The 24,345-nt window shown below is 39.3% G+C and overlaps 1 protein-coding gene across 1 annotated transcript in view; it reads right to left on the reverse strand.

The window, feature by feature from the left end:
• Positions 1 to 1,821: 1,821 nt before the first annotated feature.
• Positions 1,822 to 24,345, reverse strand: part of NLRP11 (NLR family pyrin domain containing 11) — a 30,494-nt gene continuing 7,970 nt past the window's right edge. The window contains 8 exon segments of the mRNA XM_058530785.1: positions 1,822 to 1,929; positions 9,246 to 9,360; positions 12,557 to 12,727; positions 12,998 to 13,168; positions 15,744 to 15,816; positions 15,819 to 15,913; positions 19,545 to 19,718; positions 22,144 to 22,308. Coding sequence (XP_058386768.1) covers positions 1,822 to 1,929; positions 9,246 to 9,360; positions 12,557 to 12,727; positions 12,998 to 13,168; positions 15,744 to 15,816; positions 15,819 to 15,913; positions 19,545 to 19,718; positions 22,144 to 22,308 — 1,072 coding nt within the window.

Consider the following 24,345-nt stretch of genomic DNA (forward strand, 5'->3'; position numbering starts at 1 on the left):
GATCCTCACTGCCTTGCCTTCTCCCAGCAAGTTTCTGGTGCAGTATGAAGAGACCCAGATCCAAGCGTTACTTCACATAAAAAGCTGTCCTGGGACGTGAGCCTTCAGCTTCGCAATGCAGAGAGCTAGCAAGAGCGTTGCTCCTGCCCCCACACTTACAAGGAAAAAGAGCTGCACTAACTGCAAATTCCATTCTTTTTTGGAACTTCTTGGAGAGCTGGGGTGGCAGAGCAAATAACTAACCCAAATCTGAGGAGACGCCTTGTCTGAAGGGAAAGAGGGGACATGAGCATGCACTCACCTGAGTCAACACAACCAGATACCTGTCAGAAGAGGTGAGATAGAATAGCTGCCCAATCAGTGAAGGCAGAGTACAGGCTGGTGGAACAGCGTGAAAACCCTGGGGGCTGCAGAAATGGATAAAGTCTGCACCCAGCTTCAGGCTCATGTCCCACAAACCCCACCAGACACCCCCAGAAAAGATCTAAGAGAGTCCTAAAAAGTGTCTATTGTGGTACAACCTAGGGGACAGGAAGAGCAGTCATACAGGAGAGGCTTCTGGATCAAGATCTAATCTTTGAAGACCCAGGTGTACAAATGCAGTTGGATGGAGATCTAACCCTGGAAGACCTAGGTGTACAGCCACAGTTGGAGGACTTATAGATGCCCTTCATGCAGAGCGCACCTCACCAGCCCCTAGCTCCCTCCAGAATGGCCTTGACCAAGGTAGGCAAGGCTGATGAGAGGACAGCAGCTGCTGGTAGAATCTTCTAAAGGAAGAGTCTCTTCTCAGGTACAGTTTTTCCAGCTTCACTACCTGTGGCCACTGGACAGAAACTAGTAGCTGCACCTGTGCTCAGGTAAGAACCATAGGACTGGGCTACAGAGACATTCATTCACTTTCATTTTCCTTTGTACCATAATGCTCTCTGTTTTGTCACAGAAAAGTCACATCCTTCTCCTCTATCTCCACTAAGGAAAAAAAGGTTTAATCTTGGAGGGAAGGGCAACACTACTGGCCTCAGGGCACTGGTGAACATTCACTGCTCAGGCAAATAAACACTGAGGGAATTCATCACCAGCAAATCTCTTCAAGAAAAAAAATTATTCTATGACATTTGTTGAAAATGATGAGGCAGACTTTATTCAGGACCATCACATTGCAGAGGGACACTGCAATGGAGGCACGAGATAGAGCTGAACACTGAGTACAGCATTGGCAAGTGGGGATCTACAACCAAGGAGATGGGGGTCAGTGGGTGGAAAATCACTGAGAGGAAACATCAAGGGTGAGGGGGTTCTGGCTAAGTGTACCTGACAGGATTCTTGCTGAAGACAGTCCAGTGTGATTAGATAACACCTGAGGGCTGGTGGAAGATGAAGAACTTGATCAGGTATTGAGGGTGATCAGATATCCAGAGTAGGGGGTTCTGGTTAAATTGACTTAGCAGAGTTCTTGCTAAAACTAGACTTTACAAGGAAGTGCACAGATGGGCTTAGGAGAAGGTTCAGGAACCTGACTAAATGTTGGTCAAGCGAAGAATCTTTGTCAGTCTCCCTCTTGTTCAAGGAAAGAAGAGATATCCTCCTTTCCTCTGAATAATACAAGTCCATTTTCTCATTTGATTGCCTTCTGTTCATTAAGGACCAGCTGAACCATCTGTTGGGATTTGGCAGTAGAGGATGTTTGCCGGACAGTGCTAGCAATCAGGCATTTATTTAATGAAAGGAGTTTCTATGACAATAAAAGATTAAATAGAAACCCAGTTTGAGTCCAGAGGGCAGCCAGTCAAGATTTTTAGACTTGAGCTTGAAGCATCTTTAGATGGTGGAATGGGGACGGCAGTGGCCACCTGAAGAATTTTCCTGGTTTGCAGTTGGAGTGTCTCTCATGATGGCATCAGGTATCCGGTGAACTTTGTGAGCCACCTATACAGCAGGCAGTATGAAGTTTGCCCATATGTGATCTGTTGTGGTCATTTTTCTTGTAAGTTTATACTAAGTTGTCCAGGTTCAGGTCACAGAGCTTCAGAAAAAGGGCAGTTTTAGTTCTCATGATTCCAAGACAGAAGGGAGAAAAATTGGAAATGTTAATTTGGAGAGTTATAGCCAGATATTGGAGGAAATGAGAAGAATTCAGGATTTGGTGAGGATTGGCAAAATGTGCCAGACAGAATCCTCAAGGATGCACCACAGTTTTCCATTTAAAAAAACACCTCTCTACAGTCACCCCCGTTTCTATCAAAGATAATCAAAGTAATTCCAGTTTGTTCGCAGAGTAAGTCTGGTCTAATAAAACTTGGCCTGATTGTTTACATAAGTGCAGCAAGAATAGTGATTGATCATATAGGCTCTTTTGAGTTTGCTTTGCTGGAACTTTTCATAAGGAATCTCAGATTGGACTTTTAAAAGCCTCTTGAAGCTAGGAAGCCAAGCCAAGAACTTGCCACCAGATTTTTCCTGCAATATCTGTAGATACAGGTGAATTCCTCTCTTCTCAAGGTCTCTGAATGTCCTACGGTTCCTGGGCCTGCTAGGAAATGATGTTCTTTACTGACCTGTAAGCCAGGTACAGGCTGGTTTTTCCAAGAAGTGGATTTGTAAGCATTGGCTCCTTAAAGTCAACCTTAGCTCCTTAAAGCTATCTGGTCATATCTGATTTGATGCACATCATTTTCAAATATGATATTCCAGCCAAAGCCTTGGTAATTTAACCAATGTTTCCAATTAAGACTTGTTACAAGGAGATTCTTATTGAACTTATGCAAATGACTATATTGTCATGAAAATAAGAATACTCAGTAAGAGTTTCCACATTCTAGAGGGATCAGGTAAGGAGAAAAGATAAACGTTTCAATACTGCTTACAAGGGAACAATTTACCAAATTGCTCCAAGTTATAGAAAACTTAAAGAAAAGAGAAAAGGGTTTCCTTAAATCTGGAAAGCAAACCATCTAAGAACCAACAATGTTTCGAACAAAGTCATTAAAAATTATAATCTTCCTCATCAGTTCATTCAATCCCATGTAATTAATTCTTGTCTGCTTGACCTTGCGTTAGCAGTTTTATGAATTCATCAGCTTCTTCATTAGTTCTGGAAATTCTTACTAAGTCTAGTGGCGCAGTCTCAAAGTTATTCAAGTAGTGCCATCATGGAGCACTCTTGCCTGTAGTTGATTGTAAAGGCTTTCAGAGGAGAATCAGAGTAGAACAATAACTGTGAATGACAAAAGACTCGATGTGGCCATGGTTAAAGATCTGATGAGAGTTAATTTGATAAGGAAATTTAGTTATTTCCGTGGCATACAGCATTTTAACAAACAACCAGAAAAAGAGGATGTTAATAAATTTCTATGAATGTCATACAATTTCTGGAATATCTATGTTAGTAACATATATCCATATAAATACACCCTAAGAAAGTTTATCATCACTTATTTGACAATGCTTCCCACCTAATTTACCATAACAAATAAACCTAATTAGGTTAATATTCCTTTTCTACCATGTGAGAGAGACAAATCCCTTGCGATTTTGTTGGTATTTTCCATTTGCCTATCCACTAATACTTGCCTAGAGTCATCTAATCATTCAAATCCTTTCCAAATTACACCCACAGAAAACACACTGCCCCTGGGTGTAGACACCTCAGCTCACACTGCTGACACTGGGTATGCAATAGCCATATATAGATCAGTGGTTCTCAACCAGGGTCAGTTTTATCCCCCAGGGGACATTGGGCCATGTCTGGAGACGTTTTTAGTTTTAACCACTAGGGGAAGGGGTGCTGCTACTACATCTAATGGGTAAAAGGCAGGGATGCTGCTCAACCCCCTACAATGCACGGGATAGGACAGCCCCCCCACAGTAAGGAATTATCTTGTCCCAAACGTCAATAGTGCCAATATTGAGAAACCCTGATCTGGATCCCACAGTTAAAAGCTGAAAGCCTCTTCATAACAAATTCCCAAATTCCTGGACCTCTCATCCAAGCCTGGATCTAGCTCAGCAATCTACAGTCTAAAGGTTTTTGGTTTTTTGCCAGTGAGAATGCCGATGCCTGAAAGAACCAGAATGTCTAGAAGTTAAGATGGGGCTTTTCAGAAAGACTCCTCTCTTGGCTAGAACTCCAAAGCACTTAGAACATTGCCTGATATAGATTTCTCAACAGGGTCAGGGCCTGCATTCCTCAGTACAGACCAGGGCAGAACCTTCTCCCTCAACCTGGCTTCAGTCTTGGAACATTCACTGGTATTGATGCCCAACTCAAACCTGGAGTCAGCCCACATGCAATACAAACACTCCCTGGAATGGCTGTATGTGGCAGAGATGGCAGGCTAATCTCAAATGGATTGATGGTTTGGAAGCCTTCCCCTGGGCCATAAGGTAGGACTTCTAGGGTAGTGAAAAAGTATTTTTTTGACTGCTGTGGTTTTTAAAAGTATTCACATTCTATTCACTTACTAAGCTATCCATTTGTTGGGAGTTCAGAAATATATTCATTCTTTTCCAGGCTTCCATGGATCTAAGATAATCAATTCCATCTTCTTGTCTTAGAAGGGCTCACAATGAATGGAGACATTTTCCCTGAGTCCTAGAAGCCTTTGTTTCAACTACTTCTAGGATGACTTGGCACTAAAAGTACATGCTCTGTTTTCTGCTGGGACACTATCTCCTGGATTTCCTCTGTTGTAACCTCACATCTACAGCTCCTATGATGATAGATAATATTTTTTTTCCCAAAACATGATACCAGGAGCAAATTATGTAGTGGTTAAGAACCAACAGATGCAAGTTTGAGTCTCTACTTCTCTACCTGCTCTGGCTAGTGAGACATCTGATAAACACAGTCTCAGCTCTGGTTTTCCCTGGAAAGTACATTAAAGATCTCAGGAGAGGAGTTGAAAATTTTTCAATACAAAAAGATCTGTTATATCACTCCATAGTGAATGATGTGCCTTGCACAAGTGATTGCCTCTCTGTACTTCAATTTTGTCCATCTTAAGATGGGAAAATATCAAGTAAGTATCTCATGCATTTGTTGTTTTCTAGGACATAGGAGGGACACAAAAATATCTGTGTGCCCCCACCACCAGCTGGTTTCATAGAAACCACCATGGTAGGGTGAAAAAGCTTTGAACCCACACAACTTAGCTTGACTTCCTGTCCCTTCAAGAATATGCTCTGCATTCTTAGGCAGGAGATTTAACTTGGTTTAGGCTCAACTTCATTATCAATGAGATGTTAAGAATATTTCTGCACTGAAATACTGTGATAAAACTTTAGTTCCATTTATGTAAAATTTACAGCCCAGCTTTCAAAAATCTCACATTTTTAAAAATAAACAGCAGACTTTAACAACACTATGGGCCAAAGGGACCTAACAGACATGGATAGAACTTTCCACCCAACAGCAGTAGAAGACATTCTTCTCAAGTGCACATGGAACAGTCTCCAGGATAGACCAGATGTTACATCACAAAACAAGTCTTAACAAATTTAAGATTGAAATCATACCAAGTACCTTTTACAACCACAATGGTATGAAACTAGAAATCAATAACAGCAGGAATAATGGAAAATTCAAAAACATGTGGAAACTCAACAACACCCTCTTAAACAACCAATGAGTCAAAGAAGAAATAAAAAAGGAATTTAAAAAATATCTTGGGACAAATGAAAAGGAAAACACAACAATTCAAAATTTATGGGATACAGCAAAATAGCATTAAGAGGAAAGTTTATAGAAATAAATGCCTACATTAAAAAAGTAGAAAGATGGGCCGGCCCAGTGGCTTAGTGGTTAAGTGCATGCGCTCCGGTGCTGGCGGCCCGGGTTCGGATCCCGGGCGCGCACCAACGCACCGCTTCTCAGGCCATGCTGGGGCCGTGTCCCACATACAGCAACTAGAAGGATGTGCAGCTGTGACATGCAACTATCTACTGGGCTTTGGGGGAAAAAATAAATAAATAAAATTATAAAAAAAAAAAATTAGAAAGATATCACATACACAACCTGACCTAATTTTACACCTCAAGGAACTAGAAAAAGAACAAACTAAGCCCAAAGTTAGCAGAAGGAAAGAAATAATAAAGATTAGAGCAGATATAAATCAAATAGAGAATAGGAAAAAAACAGAAAAAAACAAAACAAAGAGTTGGTTTTTTGAAAAGATAGACAAAAATCAACAAACCCCTAGGTAGACTAAGAAAAAAAGAAGACACAAATAAAATCAGAAATAAAAGAGGAGACATTACAACAGATGTCTCAGATAAAAAAAGGAGCATAAGGGACTATTGTGAACAACTATGTGCAAACAGGTTGAATAACCTAGAAGAAATGGATATATTCCTAGAAACATATAACCTACCAAGACTGAATCAGGAAGTATCTAATTTGAATGATTAGATGACTCTAAGCCTGAACAGACCAATAAAAAATAAGGAGAATGAATCAGTAATCAAAAACTTCCCAACAAAGAAAATCCCGGGGCCAGATAGGCTTCCTGGATGAATTCTACCAAACATTCAAAGAAGAATAAATACCAATATTTCTTAAACACTTCCAAAAAATAAAAGAGATAACACTTCCATACTCATTTTATGATGCCAGCATCACCCTGACACCAAAGCCAAACAAGAAAAGAAAACTACAAGGCCAATATTCCTAATGAACATAGATGCAAAAATTCTGAGTAAAATACTAGCAAACTGAACTGAACAGCACATTAAAAGGATATTTAGTGGGATCAAGTTGGACTTATCCCTGGGATGGAAGGATGATAAAAATTCTCAAAAAATAAGTGGAGAAAGAACTTATATCAACACAATAAAGGCCATATATGAAAAGCCCACAGCTAATATTGTAATCAGTGATTACCGAAAGCTTTTCCTCTTAGATCTGGTACAAGGCAAAGATGCCCACTCTCACCACTTCTATTCAAAATAGTACTGGAAGGCCTAGCCAGAGCAACTAGACAAGAAAAAGAAAAGGCATCCAAATTGAAAAGGAAGAAGGAAAATTATCTCTGTTTACGGGTGACGTGATTATATACATAGAAAACCCTAAAGACAACAACAACAACAACCTGTTAAAGCTAATAAGTGAATTCAGTAAAATTGCAGGACATAAAATCAACATACAAAAATCTCAGTCCCAATTCTATACACAAACAATCAACTATCCAAAAAGGAAATTAAATAAACAACCCCATTCACAATAGCAACAAAAAGAATAAAATACTTAGGGATAAACTTAACAAAAGAAGTGAAATATCTGTACATTGAAAATTATAAAAACACTGATGACGAAAATTAAAGAAGACAGGTAAATTGAAATATATTCTGTGCTCACTGATTAAAAAATTTAATATTGTTAAAATGTCCATACTGTCCCAAGTTATCTACAGATTCATTGCAATCCATATCAAAATCTCAATGGCATTCTTTACAGAAATAGAAAAAACAATCCTAAAATTTGTATGGAACCACAAAAGACCCCAAATAGCTCAACAATCTTGAGAAAGAACAAAGCTGGAGGCATCACACTTGCTCATTTCAAAATATATTTCAAAGCTACAGTAATCAAAACAGTAAGATGCTGGCATTAAAACAGACATATAGACCAATGGAACAGAACAGAAAGCCCAGAAATAAATCCGTCCATTTACACTTAACTGATCTTCCACAAGCGTGCCAGCACAAAGTGGGGAAAGGATAATCTTTCAACAAATGGTGCTGGAAAAACTGGATATCCACATGAAGAATGAAATTGAAATTGAATGAAAAATCAACTCAAAATGGTTTAAAGACTTAAATGTAAGACCTGAAACTGCAAAACTCCTACAAGGAAACATAAGGAAAAAGCTCCTTGACATTGGTCTTGGCAGTGATTTTTTGGATATGACACCAAAAGCACAGGCAACAAAAGCAAAAATAGACAAGTGGGATTGCATCAGACTAAAAAGCTTCTGCACAGCAAAGGAAACAATAAACAGAGTGAAAAGGCAACCTATAGAATGGGAGAAAATTCTTGCAAACCACATATCCTATAAAGGCATAATATCCAAAATATATAAGGAACTTCTACAACTCAATAGCAAAAAAATAAATAAATAACTCAATAAATGAGAAAAATGCCTGATATCATTTATCAAAAGATAACATACAAATGGCCAACAGATACATGAATAGGTGCTCAACATCACTAATCAAGAGGGAATTGCAACTCTAAATCACAATGAGATATCACCTCACACCTGTTAGGATCACTATTATCAAAAAGTCAAGAAATAACAAGTGTTGGCAAGGGTGTGGAGAAAAGGGAACCCTTGTACACTGTTGGTGATATAGTGAATTGGTACAGCCACTATGGAAAACAGCACTTATACTACAGAAAAATATTTTCAGCCCCTAACACTACCCAATTTAAATACCTGTTCCCCCTCACCTCTGGAGTATCTTAGATACAGTAGCTCCAAATGCTTAGAAATGGGATACCACAAACATGGTGTCAGAGCCAGAAAATTTATTCAAGGATGCCCAGTTTCCAACTCCTTCCTTTGAAAGAAATAGTAAAGAGGAGAGGATTTTTTGATATCATACAGACCTCACATTTCTCTGCAGCTTAGAGAGAAGTCACCCCTCACCCCATGGGGCATGCTTGTGAATTCATGAGCAGAGATAAGGGAACAAATATCAGTTGAGGCATAAGTAGATCAGAGATGAAAGAGTTGACGTAGAAATACAAAGGAAAGACATGTAAGATAGGGGTTTCTTTTCAAGGGATTCCCAGGGTTACCTTTTAACATCTCTACCTAGACAAAAAAGTGTAAGAATCACGGCTCCTTCAACTCAATTTGTTACTCTACGTAGACCATTGATAAAAGAATCATGCTACATACTTTTTTCCAATGCATTTTGACCTTTTATTACTTCATATAATGCTTTCATTACTCTTGTGGACAGTGTAGGAATTTTGTAGCGAAAGTGGTTGATTTGGTCAAATCACAAGACAAATACAAATGAGAAACCATAACTCTAAATTTTCCTGCATCCCAGTCACGGTAGAAATTTATATCAAACACATTTTATGTAGAACATGATTGAGGGTGTTGCTCAGAAACTGTAGTTGACTTCATAAGTCTAAACTTTCTGGGCATGTGGAAAGTGATTAAATGCCAAGTAAGGTTGGGAATCATTGGAACTGACTGAGAAAGACTTAGATCACCAAGCTTCTCACTGACTTCTCTGCCTTCTTTTTTAGCCCAAGATTGATAAACAAAGACCAGTTTGGTATTTTTCTCTTTGACAGTCATCAGCAACTTCCTGGTTTCTGCATCTATATCATTAATTTGAAGCCTGCGAAAATACAGAGGGAGAATTCTGTTAATGCTACATGTTATATTTCAACTTCATTGCATCAATGACTCATTTCCCACACATCATTACTTGGGCATCCTTGGGAGTCTCTCGTGCTGCCTCTGAGGGAAAAGGAAAATCTGCTCTAGACTAAAAATTCTTATTCTTATAGTAGATAGAGATCTCACCATTAAGCATCAGATCATAAGGCAAGAATTCTATTGGGACAACAATTTGAAGTTAATATTAATCACTGATACTGTGGACTCAATATTTCAAATCATATATATGATTATATCCTCAAAACAGATAATACCATTAATGGTTTTATAGACTACAAAACTGAGGGTCAACGTTTTTAACTACAATATGTTCACGTGGTTAGAGAACAGAGGGTTACTTACTCCCGAGTTCATGCTCATAACATTTGAATCAGTTTCTTCAAATCAAGGAGGAGATTCACAGTCACTCTTATTTCCTTCGTGCCCTCTCTGTATGTGAATGTCCCAATTAGCATGTAGGTACAAACACACTTATAATCTGAAAAATGTTCATTTCTTCAATCTACTTTTATTGAGTGGCTAGGTGCTAGGATACAACAGTGAAGGCGGAAAAAATCCCTGCCGTTGTGGAGTTTATATTCTAGTGGAAGGAGATGGACAATAGGCAGAATACATTATATTGTATACTAGAAGATGAGAAAAGCCTTGGGGGAAAAATAAAGAGCATAAGGGATATAGGGAAGTTTGCAATGTTTGAGTGGTACCTTCTGTGCATCTGGAAGTTTCACCCAATATCCATATTTATGGGAAAGTATCATTTGGAGAAGACAAAGGAAAGCAATTCATAGTGAAATCCTAAGCACATTGAGTTTGTGATCCAATTAAACTTTTCAAAAGTTCTGAGATAAATATCCCCATTTTCCAGGTGAGAAAATTGAGGGCCAAGGGGAAATGAGTCACTCTGTCTGTACTTGATCAATGGGTAAATCCAGGATGTTTGTACTGTCTCGAGTTGAATACTCAGCAACCTGAACATTGTTTTACTTTAAGAAAAGAAGGCAGTTGTTCATAGTAGTCTCATAAAACTGCCAGATGAAAACATAGGGGAAAACTCCTTGATGTTGGTCTTGGCAACAATATAAAGAATTCATACAAATCAGTAGCAAAAAAGCAAATAACTCAATTTAAAAAATGTGCAAAGCGTCTGAATAGACATTTTCCCAAAGAAGATATTCAGGTGTCTAACAAGTACATGAAAAGGTACTTAATATCACTAGTCAAGGAAATGCAAATTGAAACCACAATGAGATATCATCTCACACCTGACAGAATGGCTATTATCAAAGAGACAAGTGTTAGCGAGGTTGTGGAGAAAAGGGAACCCCGGTGCACTGTTGGTGGGAATGTAAATTTTTACATCCACTATGGAAAACAGTGTGGAGGTTCCTCAAAAAGTTAATACAGCTACTATATGATCCAGCAATTCTACTTTTGGGTACACATCCAAAGGAAATGAAATCAGTATCTTGAAAAGATATATGCACCCCTATTTTCATTGTAGCATTTATTCACAATAGCCAAGACATGGAAACAACCTAAGTGTTCATCAATGGATGAATGGATAAAGAAAGTGTGGTATATGTATGCAATGGAATATTATTCAGCCATAAAAAAGAATGAAATCTTGCCATTTGCAACAACATGGATGGACTTTGAGGACATCACGCTAAGTGAAATAAGTCAGACAGAGGAAGACAAATACTGTATGATATTACTTACATGTGGAATCTAAAAAAACTGAACTCAGAAACAGAGTAAATTGGTGGTTGCCAATGGTAAGGGGGAAGACAGGGAAAATGGGTGAAGATAGTCAAAGGGTACAAACTTCCAGTTATAAGATAAATAAGTTCTAGGGGATGTAGTGTACAACATGCTGACTGTAGTTAATAATACTATATTGTATACTTGAAATTTGCTAAGAGTAGATCTTAAAAGTTCTCACCACACACAAGCAAATAGTAACTATGTGAGGTGATGAATGTGTTAACTAAACTTACTGTAGTAATCATTTCACAATATATACATATACAGTCATTACATTGTACACGTTAAATTTACACAATGTTGTATGTCAATTATATCTCAATAAAACTGGGGGGAAAATATTGAACCAATGAAAACATGAACAAAAGAGAAAACAAGGCAAATAGAAATGGAATGCTGGATGTTGTCAGAACTTTCTAGATATGTGGACAAAATGTGAATGGAAATTGTGGTTGTCTGCCTCTAAGATGGCTTTCAATGATCTTCACCCTTGAGTGTAAGTGGAACCTATGATTTGCTCCTAACCAACAGGCAAAAATGATGAGATGCCACTCCTTTGATGAGTTTATGTAAGATTGTTACTTCTGCGTTGCTAACAAACTCTATTGCCTGCCAGAATTTGAAGAAGGGAGCTGCCATGTTAGAGAAGCCCACAGGGCCAGGAATTGAGGGTCGCTTCCAGCCAACAGTCGCCTAGATACTGAGATGCTCAAACCAACATCCCTACAGGAACTGCCTTCTGCCAACAACTACACAAGCTTCAAAGCAGATTCTTTCTCAGTTGAGCCTTCAGATGCGATCCCAGCCATGGATGACATCTTGACTGCAGCCTTGTAAGAGACCTTGAAGAACAGGACAGCTAAGTTTTGACTTGACTCCTGACTTACAAAAACTGTGAGATAATAAACGCACGTTGCTTAAGCCCTAAATTTGTGGTGGTCTGTTATGCAGCAGTAGTTACCTCATACAGAAACGAAGAGAATGTTTGCTTTACAAGAAGGAATTTAATGGCCCAGCATTTGGAGCTACACAATGGCAGGCTGAGAATTGACCTTTTTTCCCTTCTCTAGTAATAAAAGACACATCAAAAGAGGAGAAGGTAAGAAGATAGAAATACTTAAATACAGGGTAATTTTTATCCTATGTCAAGTATAACAAGTAATACCAATCATCACTTTTTACTCGACATTGACTAGGTCCTCTGCTCTAAGCATTCTACATATATTTTCAACATCCCAACGGAGAAGACTATTCTTCTCACTTTTTAGGTGGCACTTTGAACCTGGCAACGAGATTTATCATTTCATGTGCCCTGAACCATCTCAACACAGAATTGCCCCCTTCACCAAGGAAAATAGCATCTAACTTACCCAACTGTCTGAAGTATACAATCTGGGTGGCCTAAGCCCTCAAGAATTTGCATAATTCCTTCATCACCCAATTCATTTCCAAACAGATTGAGTTTTTTCAGAGTTTTACTACTGATAAGAACTGAGGCGAGAGACTCACAGCAGGCGCTGGTTAACATACACTCTTCTAGCCTGTAAAGAGGAGAAGCACAAGGGAGATAAGACACAATCCTTGGGGACACACAATAGGCAGACTGTACGGGTGTAAACCAGATGTTTCCCAAATACCTCCTCACAAGTTCTGGATAAACGAATTTACCAACCAATAGAGCAGCATTTTGGTGTAACCACCAGACCATTATGTCTGAGAGTTTTCATTCCCCAAGCCACTTCCTCTTGTACTTATCCCTTCTTCAGCTCTGCCAAACTCCAAACAGGGGGCTTTCCCCACCAGATACCTACCCAATGTTCTCTAAATTGCAGTTTGGATGTTTCAAAGCATTACACAACAGCTCCATTCCCGCATCTCCTATATTATTGCTCCCAAGCTCCAGGCTCCTCAGGTTTGGATTATTAGTTATAGCTGAGGCAATATCCCGACAGACATCACTGGTAAAAAAACATCCAGACAGCCTGCAAAAAATAAAAGATAAATATGAGCTAGAACCACAACGACTTCTCTCAAAGATTTTTATATCATGAAGTGGTAAGTGTTCTTGGACCTCTTTCATGACATCCATGAAGAAGAGATCTTCATTGAAAAGTTCATTAAGAACTGAATGTATGTTTTTATAATGAAGAGAATTATACCACATGGTCCTTCTTCTCACTCAAAGTAAGTAAAGTGCTTACAAATTGCCCAGATGATCCCATATGATCTGCCACCTTGTTTCATCTCTCCCACATCATCTACGACTACGATTCTACTGCCTCGCCACATTGGCCTTCTTACTGTACCTTGAGCAAAGCGGACTGTGCCCACGTTAATGTCTTTACACTGGCTCTTCATTCTGCTTGAAAGCACCCCTCTATTAATCTATATGACTTGGTCTGTTATCCCTGGCAAATCTTTGCTCAAATGCCCCCTTGTCGGTGAGGGTTACATTGACTGATCTTGCTTAAGATGGCTACAATCCACCATCAGCACTCCTGATCACATATCCTGATCTACTTAAAAACAATTCCATAGCAATTTTTACTGTCTCATGCAGGAGTCAACAACCTTTTCCTGTAAAGGGCCAGATAATAAATATTTTAGGTTTCGTGGGCCACACAGTCTGTCACAATGACTCAACTTTGCCGTGGTAGCACAATAGCAGTCATGGACAACATGTAAATGAATGGTTGTGTTCCAATAAAACTTTACTTACAAAAACAGGCAAAGGGCCAGATTTGGCCTGTGGGCCATAGTTTGCTGGCTCCTGGTCTAACACAATGCAAAATTTACTTCTATCTTATTCCCTATCTCCCCCAGAGCCAATGCAAAAATCCATTAGGACATGGATATTTGTTTTGTTCTGTGATGTATCCCAACCACCCAGAAGAGTGCCTGAAAGTACACATTCAGCAATTATTTGTTCAATACTTAGATATTGAAGCAGATACTAGAAAATCCCAAATTTATTCATTCAAGAGTTATGGAGCATTAACAGCGTTTCAACCACTGTGATAATTTCAGAATAAAGATAATATACATCTGTGCTTTCAAACCTAGAGGGAAAGGAAGCGTGACAAACAATGCAGGGTTTTATATTCCCCACAAGAGCTCAGAGAAGAGGCTTCAACACAGGTTGGGGTAGGCAACAGAAGAAATGGAAAGTCACACTCAAGGTGATTTTTGAAGAATGACAAAAGTTTTTGGAATTTACAGCAGAGGTTAGCAAACTATAGCCCATGAGCCAAATCCAGCCAACTTCCTGCTCTTGTAAATAAAGTTTCATTGGAACACAGCCACACCCATTTATTTATATATCATCCACAGCTGCTCTTGAGGCACAAAAGCCAAGTTGAGTAGTCATGACAGAGACCATATGCCCCACAAAGCCCAAAATGTTTACTGTCTAATGCTTTACAGAAGTTTGATGACCCCTGGTGTACAGCATTGAGTGAATTTACCTCAAACCACTGAACAAAAACTAAGGTCCAAGGAAAAAACCAAGTGTTATTTTCCCAGAGGCAGTTTCTGGTAGACTGCCATGCCAGAGGAAGCAACATTCTAGAAGGAGAGGTCTTCTCCAGATTTTTCTCTTTCTCTTGACCTGTCTATTCCCACCAAAGTAAACAAAACCATGGATTGAAATAATAACTGCAAGGCAGAACAAAATTGAAATAAAATGTCTTATACCATAGCAGTGGTGGTTTTCTAATACGAGTCTGTTAAGTGTCTTAGCTCAGGAGATCACAAGCCATAGTGTTGCTATTTTATGATCAGGAGATACTTGTATGGTCTAGATTTCTCATATTTCTGAGCCAAAAAATAGAAGTTTGAGATAAAAAATTTCAAAGAACTACTTCAAAGTAAATAACTCCAAAGAATAAAAAAGTCAATTTTTTTTCAGACAAATGACAGCTCAGCATCTCTGGAAGAATATGAGAAAGTCAGTTATTTAGCATCACTGGGGAGAGACGCTCAGAAGGCTGTCGAGGGTTATAATCTATTTCCTCCTGGAAGTTTTGGTCAAAGGCCATCTCACTATGACTAAGTTAGTTCAATGGGAAAACAGAGTATCTTTGGCCCATTCCGGTGGCTTAGATATGACCACTGCCCCCAGCTGTGCTCTCAACACACCCATTTTCCAGTACGACTATTTCTCAGCAGAGATGCCCCCACTATAGCCTACTGCAAAAGATGTTCTCTTCTCCATAAATACATAAGCCAGATCAGGGCTGAGTCTCTGGGTCCCTTCTCCTGTAGCACTTTTCCATGATACATCTAGCTGTCCCTGGCCCAGGCACACCTCTGTGTGATAGTGAAGACGAGGGATTTTGTAGACTCTGTTCCTTCTCAGCTGAAAGGCGTTGCCAAAAAATCTCACCCTGCTCGCATGCTGCATATTGTTGTGAGCACATGTTCTCATCCACCTTGCACACCACTTATCACCCCTGACACCACAGTTAAAGCCTTTCCTCGTTTCTGTTGCCAACCCCACCACCCAAACCCTTACGTGGTAGGGACATGGTCATCCCAGAAAGCCATGGCAAGACTTACTCCAGCTCCTGTAATTTACAGGTTGGAAACATCAAGGGCAGAGTTAGAACCAATACTCCATGATTTTTTAGGTATTCATACTCAGATCTAGATGTTTGAGAGTTTTGCTGAGCATAAGAGCTCTCCCAATGAAGCTGCAACAAGTCTTAGTGAGACAACAGAAGAGTAACCTGCATGGAATTACACAGAAAAAAGCACTGAGTCAATAACACAGTTTAACCACCTGAAAGAGGTTCACACGTGACTACCCATCCAAATCCACACATGTTTCTATGCCTTCAGCTGCCACAGGCCACAGGTCTCTACCCACAACTTTCTTACTGGGAAGAGGAAATAAAAAGTACCTGAAACAGTGCAGAGGGTGAAACATGGAATAAATAACATGGAACAGGGCATAAGAAAAATCAGATTCCTACTTCCACTAACAGGATAACCTTAGAGAAATTCCTTCTGCAACCTGGTTTCCTCATTGTTTGAGATGGTATACTTGGTTACATTTAATCCTAAAATTCTTTTCAGTTTTTAAATTCTATCATTCTAAAGAAGTTACTTTGCTGCTTACAATACAGGAACTGTTGAAAATAGAGGAACGGTAATGGCAGAAAGCATTCGGACGCCCTTTGGTTCTGGATTTGTAGACCCATTTTGTGGTACCCCCAGTTTGTTTTTATTTGTTACCAATATTTGGAACTTAACTCATTTCCCATATGGATTTCTAGCTTCTACTTAAAAAAAATCGGGAAAGAACCACATTGGATCTTTGTTCCGATACGGGAAAAAGATGTGCTAGAACAGGAGCTGACAAAGTAGAGCCTGAGGATCAGATCCAGCTCTCTGCCTGTTTTTGTACAGCCGTGAGCTAAGAATGTTTTTTATGCTTTCACATGGAAAACATAAAATCTGAAGAGATGTTTCATGACATGTGATAGCCATGTGAAATTCAAATTTTAATACTGAAAGTTTTATTGGCACATGCCATACCCTGCCATTTACATATTGTCTATGTCTGTTTTCTTGGTGGAACAGCAGACCTGACTGGTTACTACAGAGACCAAGACTGTACAGCGCATGAGCCTAAAATATTTACTGTCTACTCCTCTACGGAAAAACATCGCCAAACCCTGGGTGACAGTGTTGGCACATCCTTCCCTTTAAACACGGCAGGTGCTAACCTGCCTTTTTCAAGTTCCCACTCATCTTCATCATTCAATCATTTATTATCCCTGCCTGGTCCCTGAAGAGCCTGCCTTTTCCATCAAGTGATTTTTTAAAACTCCAAGTCATGATCGAATTCACTACTGTTACTGTTTTTATGTATTTCTCTTGACTTTTCTATGCATAGCTTTGATCAACCTGGAAGATCAGAACTTGTATATCTTTCAATTATTTTAAATACATCAATATAATTTTATAACATCTTATGCTAAACAGTCAACTGAGTGGGCCTACTAAACTTAATAAACTTTTACCCTGTGCTAATGCTTACAATAATAACATGAAATATTCATTAATGTTGCAATGATATTAACAACATGTAATGTTCACTAATGTTACAAGACATATTTGTTGTCAAGTTCTTCCATTTGTTTACTTTTTAGGCATTTTCCTAATGCTGGAATATCTGAGTATGGGTGTCAAATCATTCTGAACACTATAGAAAACCTCAAATATATAAAATTAGGTAATACTATAAGGAGTACCATGACCCAAATCAAAGCCTTAACAATTTTCAACTCACGGACAGTCTTCTTCATTCTATACCTCACCCACTTCTCCCCATCTATAAATAGTTTACTCATTTCCAATTTGAAACAAATACCAGGCATCACTTTTTTCCATTTTTTTCATTTTTCAATATTTCTGAGTTTTTCTCTAAATAATAAGGTATATTTTTAATGCAGTACTTTTAGTACACCTAAAAAAATTGTTATACAGGTTTGGTCATTTAAGTTTTATGATATATTGAATTTGTATTAGAAATCAAATATCTGCTTTCATCTAGTTTCACTGGATTCTAGAGTGATTATAAATATTTTATGTTTACTAATTAGATTTCTTAAAATGATATCACGTTATATTCATTTGGCTTTCTTTGACGTTAATGATGTAGACTAGATATAGATAGATATATAGATATATAGATATAGATATAAACAAGATACTCTGCTCTTGTTTGCAGAGTAATTTGCATTTTTTTAATTATATATAAAAGCAAAAAATAAGTTAAAGAAATTTCCTGTTGTCTTTGTAAAAGCTGTTTGGAAACCACCACCATCAACCCATTGGGATACTACTATTTCCTAGATATCAAACTTGGTCAAGACCATACACTTGACCTTTTATAGATATTTCCCTTACAATTTCAAATCATACTAATCACTCATAATTTCTTTCAGTGCTCTTAGGCTTATAAATTCCTCGCCTACATAAAAAAAAAAACTACAAAATTAGAAGAAAATATGGATTATTTAAAACACGGAAGTGAATTATGAACAACTACGTGCAAACAACCTCCCAGGATGATGAAAATGTTGTAAGATTAGATTGTAGTGGTGGTTGTGTGACTCTGAGTATACTGAAAATACCAATGAATGTACACTTTAAATGGGTGAATTTTACAGTGTGGGAATTATATCTCAACCTGCCAAAAAAAAATACAACAGGACACAAACCAAAAAGAAGTAGATACGGGATGAAATTATACCTACTTAGAGCCTCATTATTGAGCCAATGATTTCTGTCCCTTTCTTCATGACATCCCCTTTTGTAATATAAAATTAATGTTGGCAATCACCCACTGGATTCCTCTGGGGCCAGGTATAGCCTACAACAATTGCAGATTTTAAAGACGACTATTTATTAGAACATTATGTAATACTAACAGAGGGGTTAGTATTATAATCAACCACGTGAATATTTTCACAGGAAAATATATGAACAGTAAAGACCATAAAGAGTTGTTTCAGTTCAGGTTGTCATGTGTTGAAATCTTATGAGTACAGCTTTTTCAGAGGAAAAAAAAAACTACTAAATTCTTCAATCATCTTGGAATTTGGAATTATGTATAGGAAATTGTGTCCTTAGACATAGCGAGCTACTTATTCTGTTTTGTTTCCTGACCATTCCTGCCAAGCTCCACGCTTTTATATTTTTTGTAGCTTTATGTCTTACATTTGCCATATTTTTCCCACACCTCAACCATCTAAGATACTCTGCTTTTATAGCTACTTTTCCAAAATGGAGAAAGAGATCATCTTTCATTATTGGAACAAATAAGAAATGTGGACTTAGCCCATCGTCTGCCGTCTTGAGAGAAGTAGAAACTAGAAAACGGAAGTCCCTATTTCAAGGCAACCTAGCACCAAATCTCCTTCCCTTGGTGTTCTTCCTTTTGCTCTCAATAACATCACATCCCACATGCCACCTAGCACAGTGGCTTATCGTTAAATAACTATAATTCCTTACTCTTATCAAGACAGTTGCTATGGCCCAGGTGTGTTTGGAACTTCTTTGGCACAGTATTTAACTCTCTCTCCAAAGCCATAAGGTTGGGAGTGTTAGGACCCCATTCTCCAGACTGTGAAATGCAAGTTGAGAAAATCTATATAGATTTTTGCCAACATATAGTACAAATTAGTTGTCCATCCAGAATGATGTCCCAGACCTGTGTGGCTCCAAATACCTGCTTTCAGTTACTACGCTTTGCTGTCCTTTACCTCTCCACTGTGTTTTGACCACATGCCTCAACATTCATACTCAAGTCCAAACTTCTACATGGCAGGCTTGTCTAAGCCGACTTACACCAGTGACTCGAGAGTACAATCTGGATGGAGCAAAGCATTGCATAGTATTTTCACCCCGGCGTTTTTCAGTGGATTGTTGGATAAGGTCAGTTTTTTCAGTCTCTTGCTGCTGATGAGGAGAGAGGCGATTTCCTTACATGCACTAGCTCGCAAATCACATTTCATCAAGCTGTAAGAGGAATCCATGCCGATAAAGTGAGGCTGCCCGGTTTTCCAAGCCATCCCTCGTTTAAGCAAAACCAGCCTCAACCAAGTGAGATGATACCTGCATAAAATGGGAAATAAATGGATCCCCCTACTTCTAATCTTGCCCTACACCAGTTCTCAAAGTTCAAATCTGGGTAAGTTTGACAATTCAAGAAGGGTTGTGAGTAGGAGTCTCTCACTCTTCTGTATCCATGTTCACAATGTCCACGACTGTGTTTCGTGACTCTAAGTCAGGTTTCAAGCAACTCACCTGATCAAGACACTCAACTTATCAAATTTACAATGACTTCTGATTTCTATCCTATATAGCCTATGATGTCCTGCATGGTCTGGCTCTCAACTACCTCTCTGACTTTGTCTAACTTTCTACTCATTGCTCACTCTGTACCATCCTCCCTGGCCTCCTCATTCTTCCTTAAATCCTCCAAGCACATTCCTGCTTTAGCACCTCTGCTCTTGCTCTCATCTCTGCTTAATATGCTTTCCCAAGATGTCTGCACAGGGGGCCGGCCCCGTGGCTTAGTGGTTAAGTGCACACTCTCTGATGCTGGTGGTCCGGGTTCAGATCCCGGGTGCGCACCGACACACCGCTTCTCCGGCCATGCTGAGGCCGCGTCCCACATACGGCAACTAGAAGGCTGTGCAACTATGACATACAACTATCTACTGGGGCTTTGGGGGGAAAATAAATAAATAAATCTTTAAAAAAAAAAAAAAAGATGCCTGCACAGTTGGCTCTCTTACTTCCTTCAGCTCGTCACTCAAAGTTCACTCAAAGAGAACTTTGCTGACCATCATTCATTCAACAAACAGATTTTCTACCATATTTCAGGCATTATGCTAGGTTCCTAGGGTACAACAGAGAACCAGAAGAAATATGATGGAATTCTAGTGGGTGGAAATAGAGAAATGACCAAAGGTGTGGTGTGTCTAATAAGTGATCAGTTCTACAAAAAATAAATAAATCAGGGTAAATTGTAGAGAAAGGGAAGGAGATGTTCTACTTCTGTATGGAGCGGTCAGTGAGAGAAGTATCCACTACTAAGGCGGCATTTGGGCAGAAGTATGAGAGAGAAGATGGCAAGCTCTGCATCTCTAGGGGAAGAGAATTTCTGGCAGAGGAAATAAGTGCAAGGGCTCTGAGGCAGGAGTAGGCTTGGTGGTTCAAAGACCTGCAACCCGCACAGTACAGCCACAACACAGTAAGTGCATAGGAGACGAGTAGAAGGAAGTCAGACAGTTAACCAGGGCCACCCCTGGTGAAATGATGGATTTTATTTTGAATGAGAGTGGAAGCCATCGAAGGTTGAAGATCAGAAGACAGAAGAGTGGCAAGATCTGACTGAGATTGAAAACTAAAGTTGCCTTTCTACTCTTTTCCATGTAGCAGGCAAAAGTGGGGACAAGGAAAGCAGGTAGGAGGATATGGAAACAGTTCAGGTGAGAGATGAGAGTGGCTTGGTCTACCACACATAGCAGCAAAGGGCACAGGAAGTAGTCGGATGAATCCATTCTGGGTTTAGACCTAACTCATTTGTCTAAACCAAGCCACTAGAAAATCCGTATTTGAAATGCCAAATAGATATCCAAGTAGAGGTGTTGGGAAGTTTGTTGGGTACAAGCCTGAAACAAGGAGAAATATATGGCTGTAAAAACATACATCTAGGAGTCGTGAGCATATAGAGGCTATTTAATGCCATGGACCTGGATGAGAACTCAGAAAGAATAGAGAGAAACTATGTTTAGGATGACTTTGAAACATCCTAATGATGTATGTGAATCAACTTTTTCAATTGTATATTTTATGAAATCAAAATAGATAAAGTGTTTCTGATGAAAATTTAGCATCAGAGTGGAGATGTTCTGTGAGTGTAAGATACACGTTGGATTTTGAAGACTTAATACCTCCAAAAAAGGAAGTTAAATATTATTAATGGTTTTTTATATCAGTTATATATTAATATAATTTGATATGTTGGCTTAAGATATATTATTGGAATTAATTTTGCCTTCTTTTACTTTTTTTAATGTGGCAATTGGAAAGTTTTAAACTATCTTTGTGGCTTGGATAATATTTGTATCAGGCAGTCTAAAGTTTGACCAGGGTGATCTTTGCCTGACAATGAGCAGAAGGACAAGAAGATTAGAGAAATATAGTCAGGGAAATGAGAAGCCAAGTTATAGAAAAGATCATTCACATAGAAAACGAAATCATCCAAAATGATAAGAATAATGTTGGTGGGAGAGAAATAAGTCGTGTGCCAAAACTTCAAGGAGTGAGTGGCATTGTGAAGTAGCAGGTAAAATTATCTAAAGAACCCCTCTGCGCAACAATACCCAGCCGTTCCCCTCATACACAACGAGCATTCAACAGAGCAATGACTCCCCTCAGATGCTGTGTGCTGCACATGAGATTGTCCAAGACCTCGTGCAGAAGTGGAAACATCTTTAGGGAAATGGGCATGCAATTGAGGCTCAGCAGCATCAGATTCTGGTTATAAACAATAGCCTTGAACACGTCTTCAAACTTGGTACCGACCGAGAGATATGTCAACCTGCAGAGGATAAGATAGTGGAAGAGTTATAGTCAAGGTCCCACAGAGAGTATGCACATCTCCTATACCATTTTTCCTTTCCTATACCATTTTCCTACTTCATTCTAGAACAGATTCTGAGCATTGATCATTTCCTCACATACTACTCTCTATCTTAGATTCCCAGTCATGTCAGAAGACCTCTGCTAATCCCTAAATCAGACTGTCACCCTGGAAAAAATCCTCTGGGTCTTGATTGTGTGTTTACCACATTATTCTTCCTCTAAGCAGTGCCCAGAAGTGATACTAAGAAAACACATACACTTCCACGCAAAATTAAGCCATGTTCTATGCCATGGGAGCAATGGCTGATGGCTAACGTATCCACAGGATCTAGCACATATTAATAATTCATAATTTAATTGAAAAAAAGTTATCCCAGAATCTCTCTTCCTGGGAGGAGAATGCCCCAAAGCAGGCGGATCCTGTCAGCTCTACCTCCAAAATAAATGCAGAATCTGGTCATTTCTCACCGTCTCCACCTCTACCACCACAAGGGCCACCATCTGCTCTCGCCCAGATTCTCACAAGTCTTTTAATTGGTGTTCCTCCTTTCACCTTTCCTCCCATGATCTTCAGTCTACCCAGAAGCCCCAGGGGTACGTTAAATACAAGATCTTGCTAGTCTGCTCAAAAACTTCAAACAATTTTTATGACTCAGGAAATCCAGCATCTTGAACAGACAACATGGCTCTTTATGATTTGACCCCACTTACTCTCTGACTTCACTTCCTTCTCTCCTTCCACACTCAGCTCAAGTCTTTGCTTTCTCTTACACACAGCACAGCGCACTTGAATGGGCCATCTTCTCTGCCAGGAATGCTCTCCTATGACATAGCAAGATGGCAGACTTACCTACTTCCTCCAAGTATCTAATTAAATACTAACTCTTAGTCCCCCACCACCACCACCCTGAGATTGCATCTTCCACTCAATTTCAACCCTCATGTAATACTTGTTCTTCATAGTATATTCCACTGCCTAACACATTACATGTTTATGATACAGCTAGAACGCAATCTTTGAGAGCAAGAATTTATCTATACCAGTTATTCTTGTTTCCCCTAGTGCCCAGGTCATTGTCTGGCATGCAGAAGGGGCTCATTAAATGTTTGTTGCATTAACAAACAGGTGGCCTTACCGTAGCTACAGGCTCTACATCTTTCTCCAGGTTCACCTCCTCATACCCTTCACCTCACTAGCCCTGCTGTAATCGTACAGTGAGACCAGGCAGAGAGATTTTCTAAATTTCCAAGAGGGAGATGATGAAGGGTTGGTCCCAGTTAGTCACGGAATGGAGGATGAGAAGTGGTTAGGTCTGGATATATTTCAAAATTAGGATTTTCTAATGGACTGCATGTGGATCATGAAAGAAATTGGAGCTGAGGACAATGCTCAGAGTTTTCTGTGATTCCCTTGAAAGTTGAAGGGCAACATCCAGGCAACAGCTTTTGGCATTACCTCTTTAAGGGCCATACAGAAAGAAGAGTTAGGAACCCACAAATGGTCATCAGGCCCCACTGGTGGACTTGAGACTTCCAGGAATAGAAGCTAATTATTCATCTTTGAAGCAATTTGAAGTTAATTATCTCTGAAGCAACTTGCTTTCTCTTGATCTCTCTTTGCAGTTACGTGAAACTACGTGGTGATGAGATGAATAGGTCAATGAGATGCAAGCAGAAGTGACACAAGGAAGAGTTCTGGAAAGGCTCCATCAAGGAAGTTCCTGAAGCTTGGAGGTGTACCTTTCCTTCTCTCTCTTCCTCCTCCTCCTCCTCCTCCTCCTGCTTCCTACCTAGCAGGCAACCATAATGGCTGAGGCTTCAATTATCATCGTGGTCCAAAATCATCTTAATCACAGAAGCACTAAAGATGGCCGAGAGAAAGTACAGAGGGGTCTAGGCCCTGATGGATCTGAAAGTGTATCTACCACTAGCTTCTTACCTCCAGACTTTTCATGTGAATGAACAATTCAGCCTTATGCACTTAAGCCACTCT

This window comes from Diceros bicornis, chromosome 34 (genome assembly GCF_020826845.1).
Source record: "Diceros bicornis minor isolate mBicDic1 chromosome 34, mDicBic1.mat.cur, whole genome shotgun sequence".
In the NCBI taxonomy this organism is placed as follows: domain Eukaryota; kingdom Metazoa; phylum Chordata; class Mammalia; order Perissodactyla; family Rhinocerotidae; genus Diceros; species Diceros bicornis.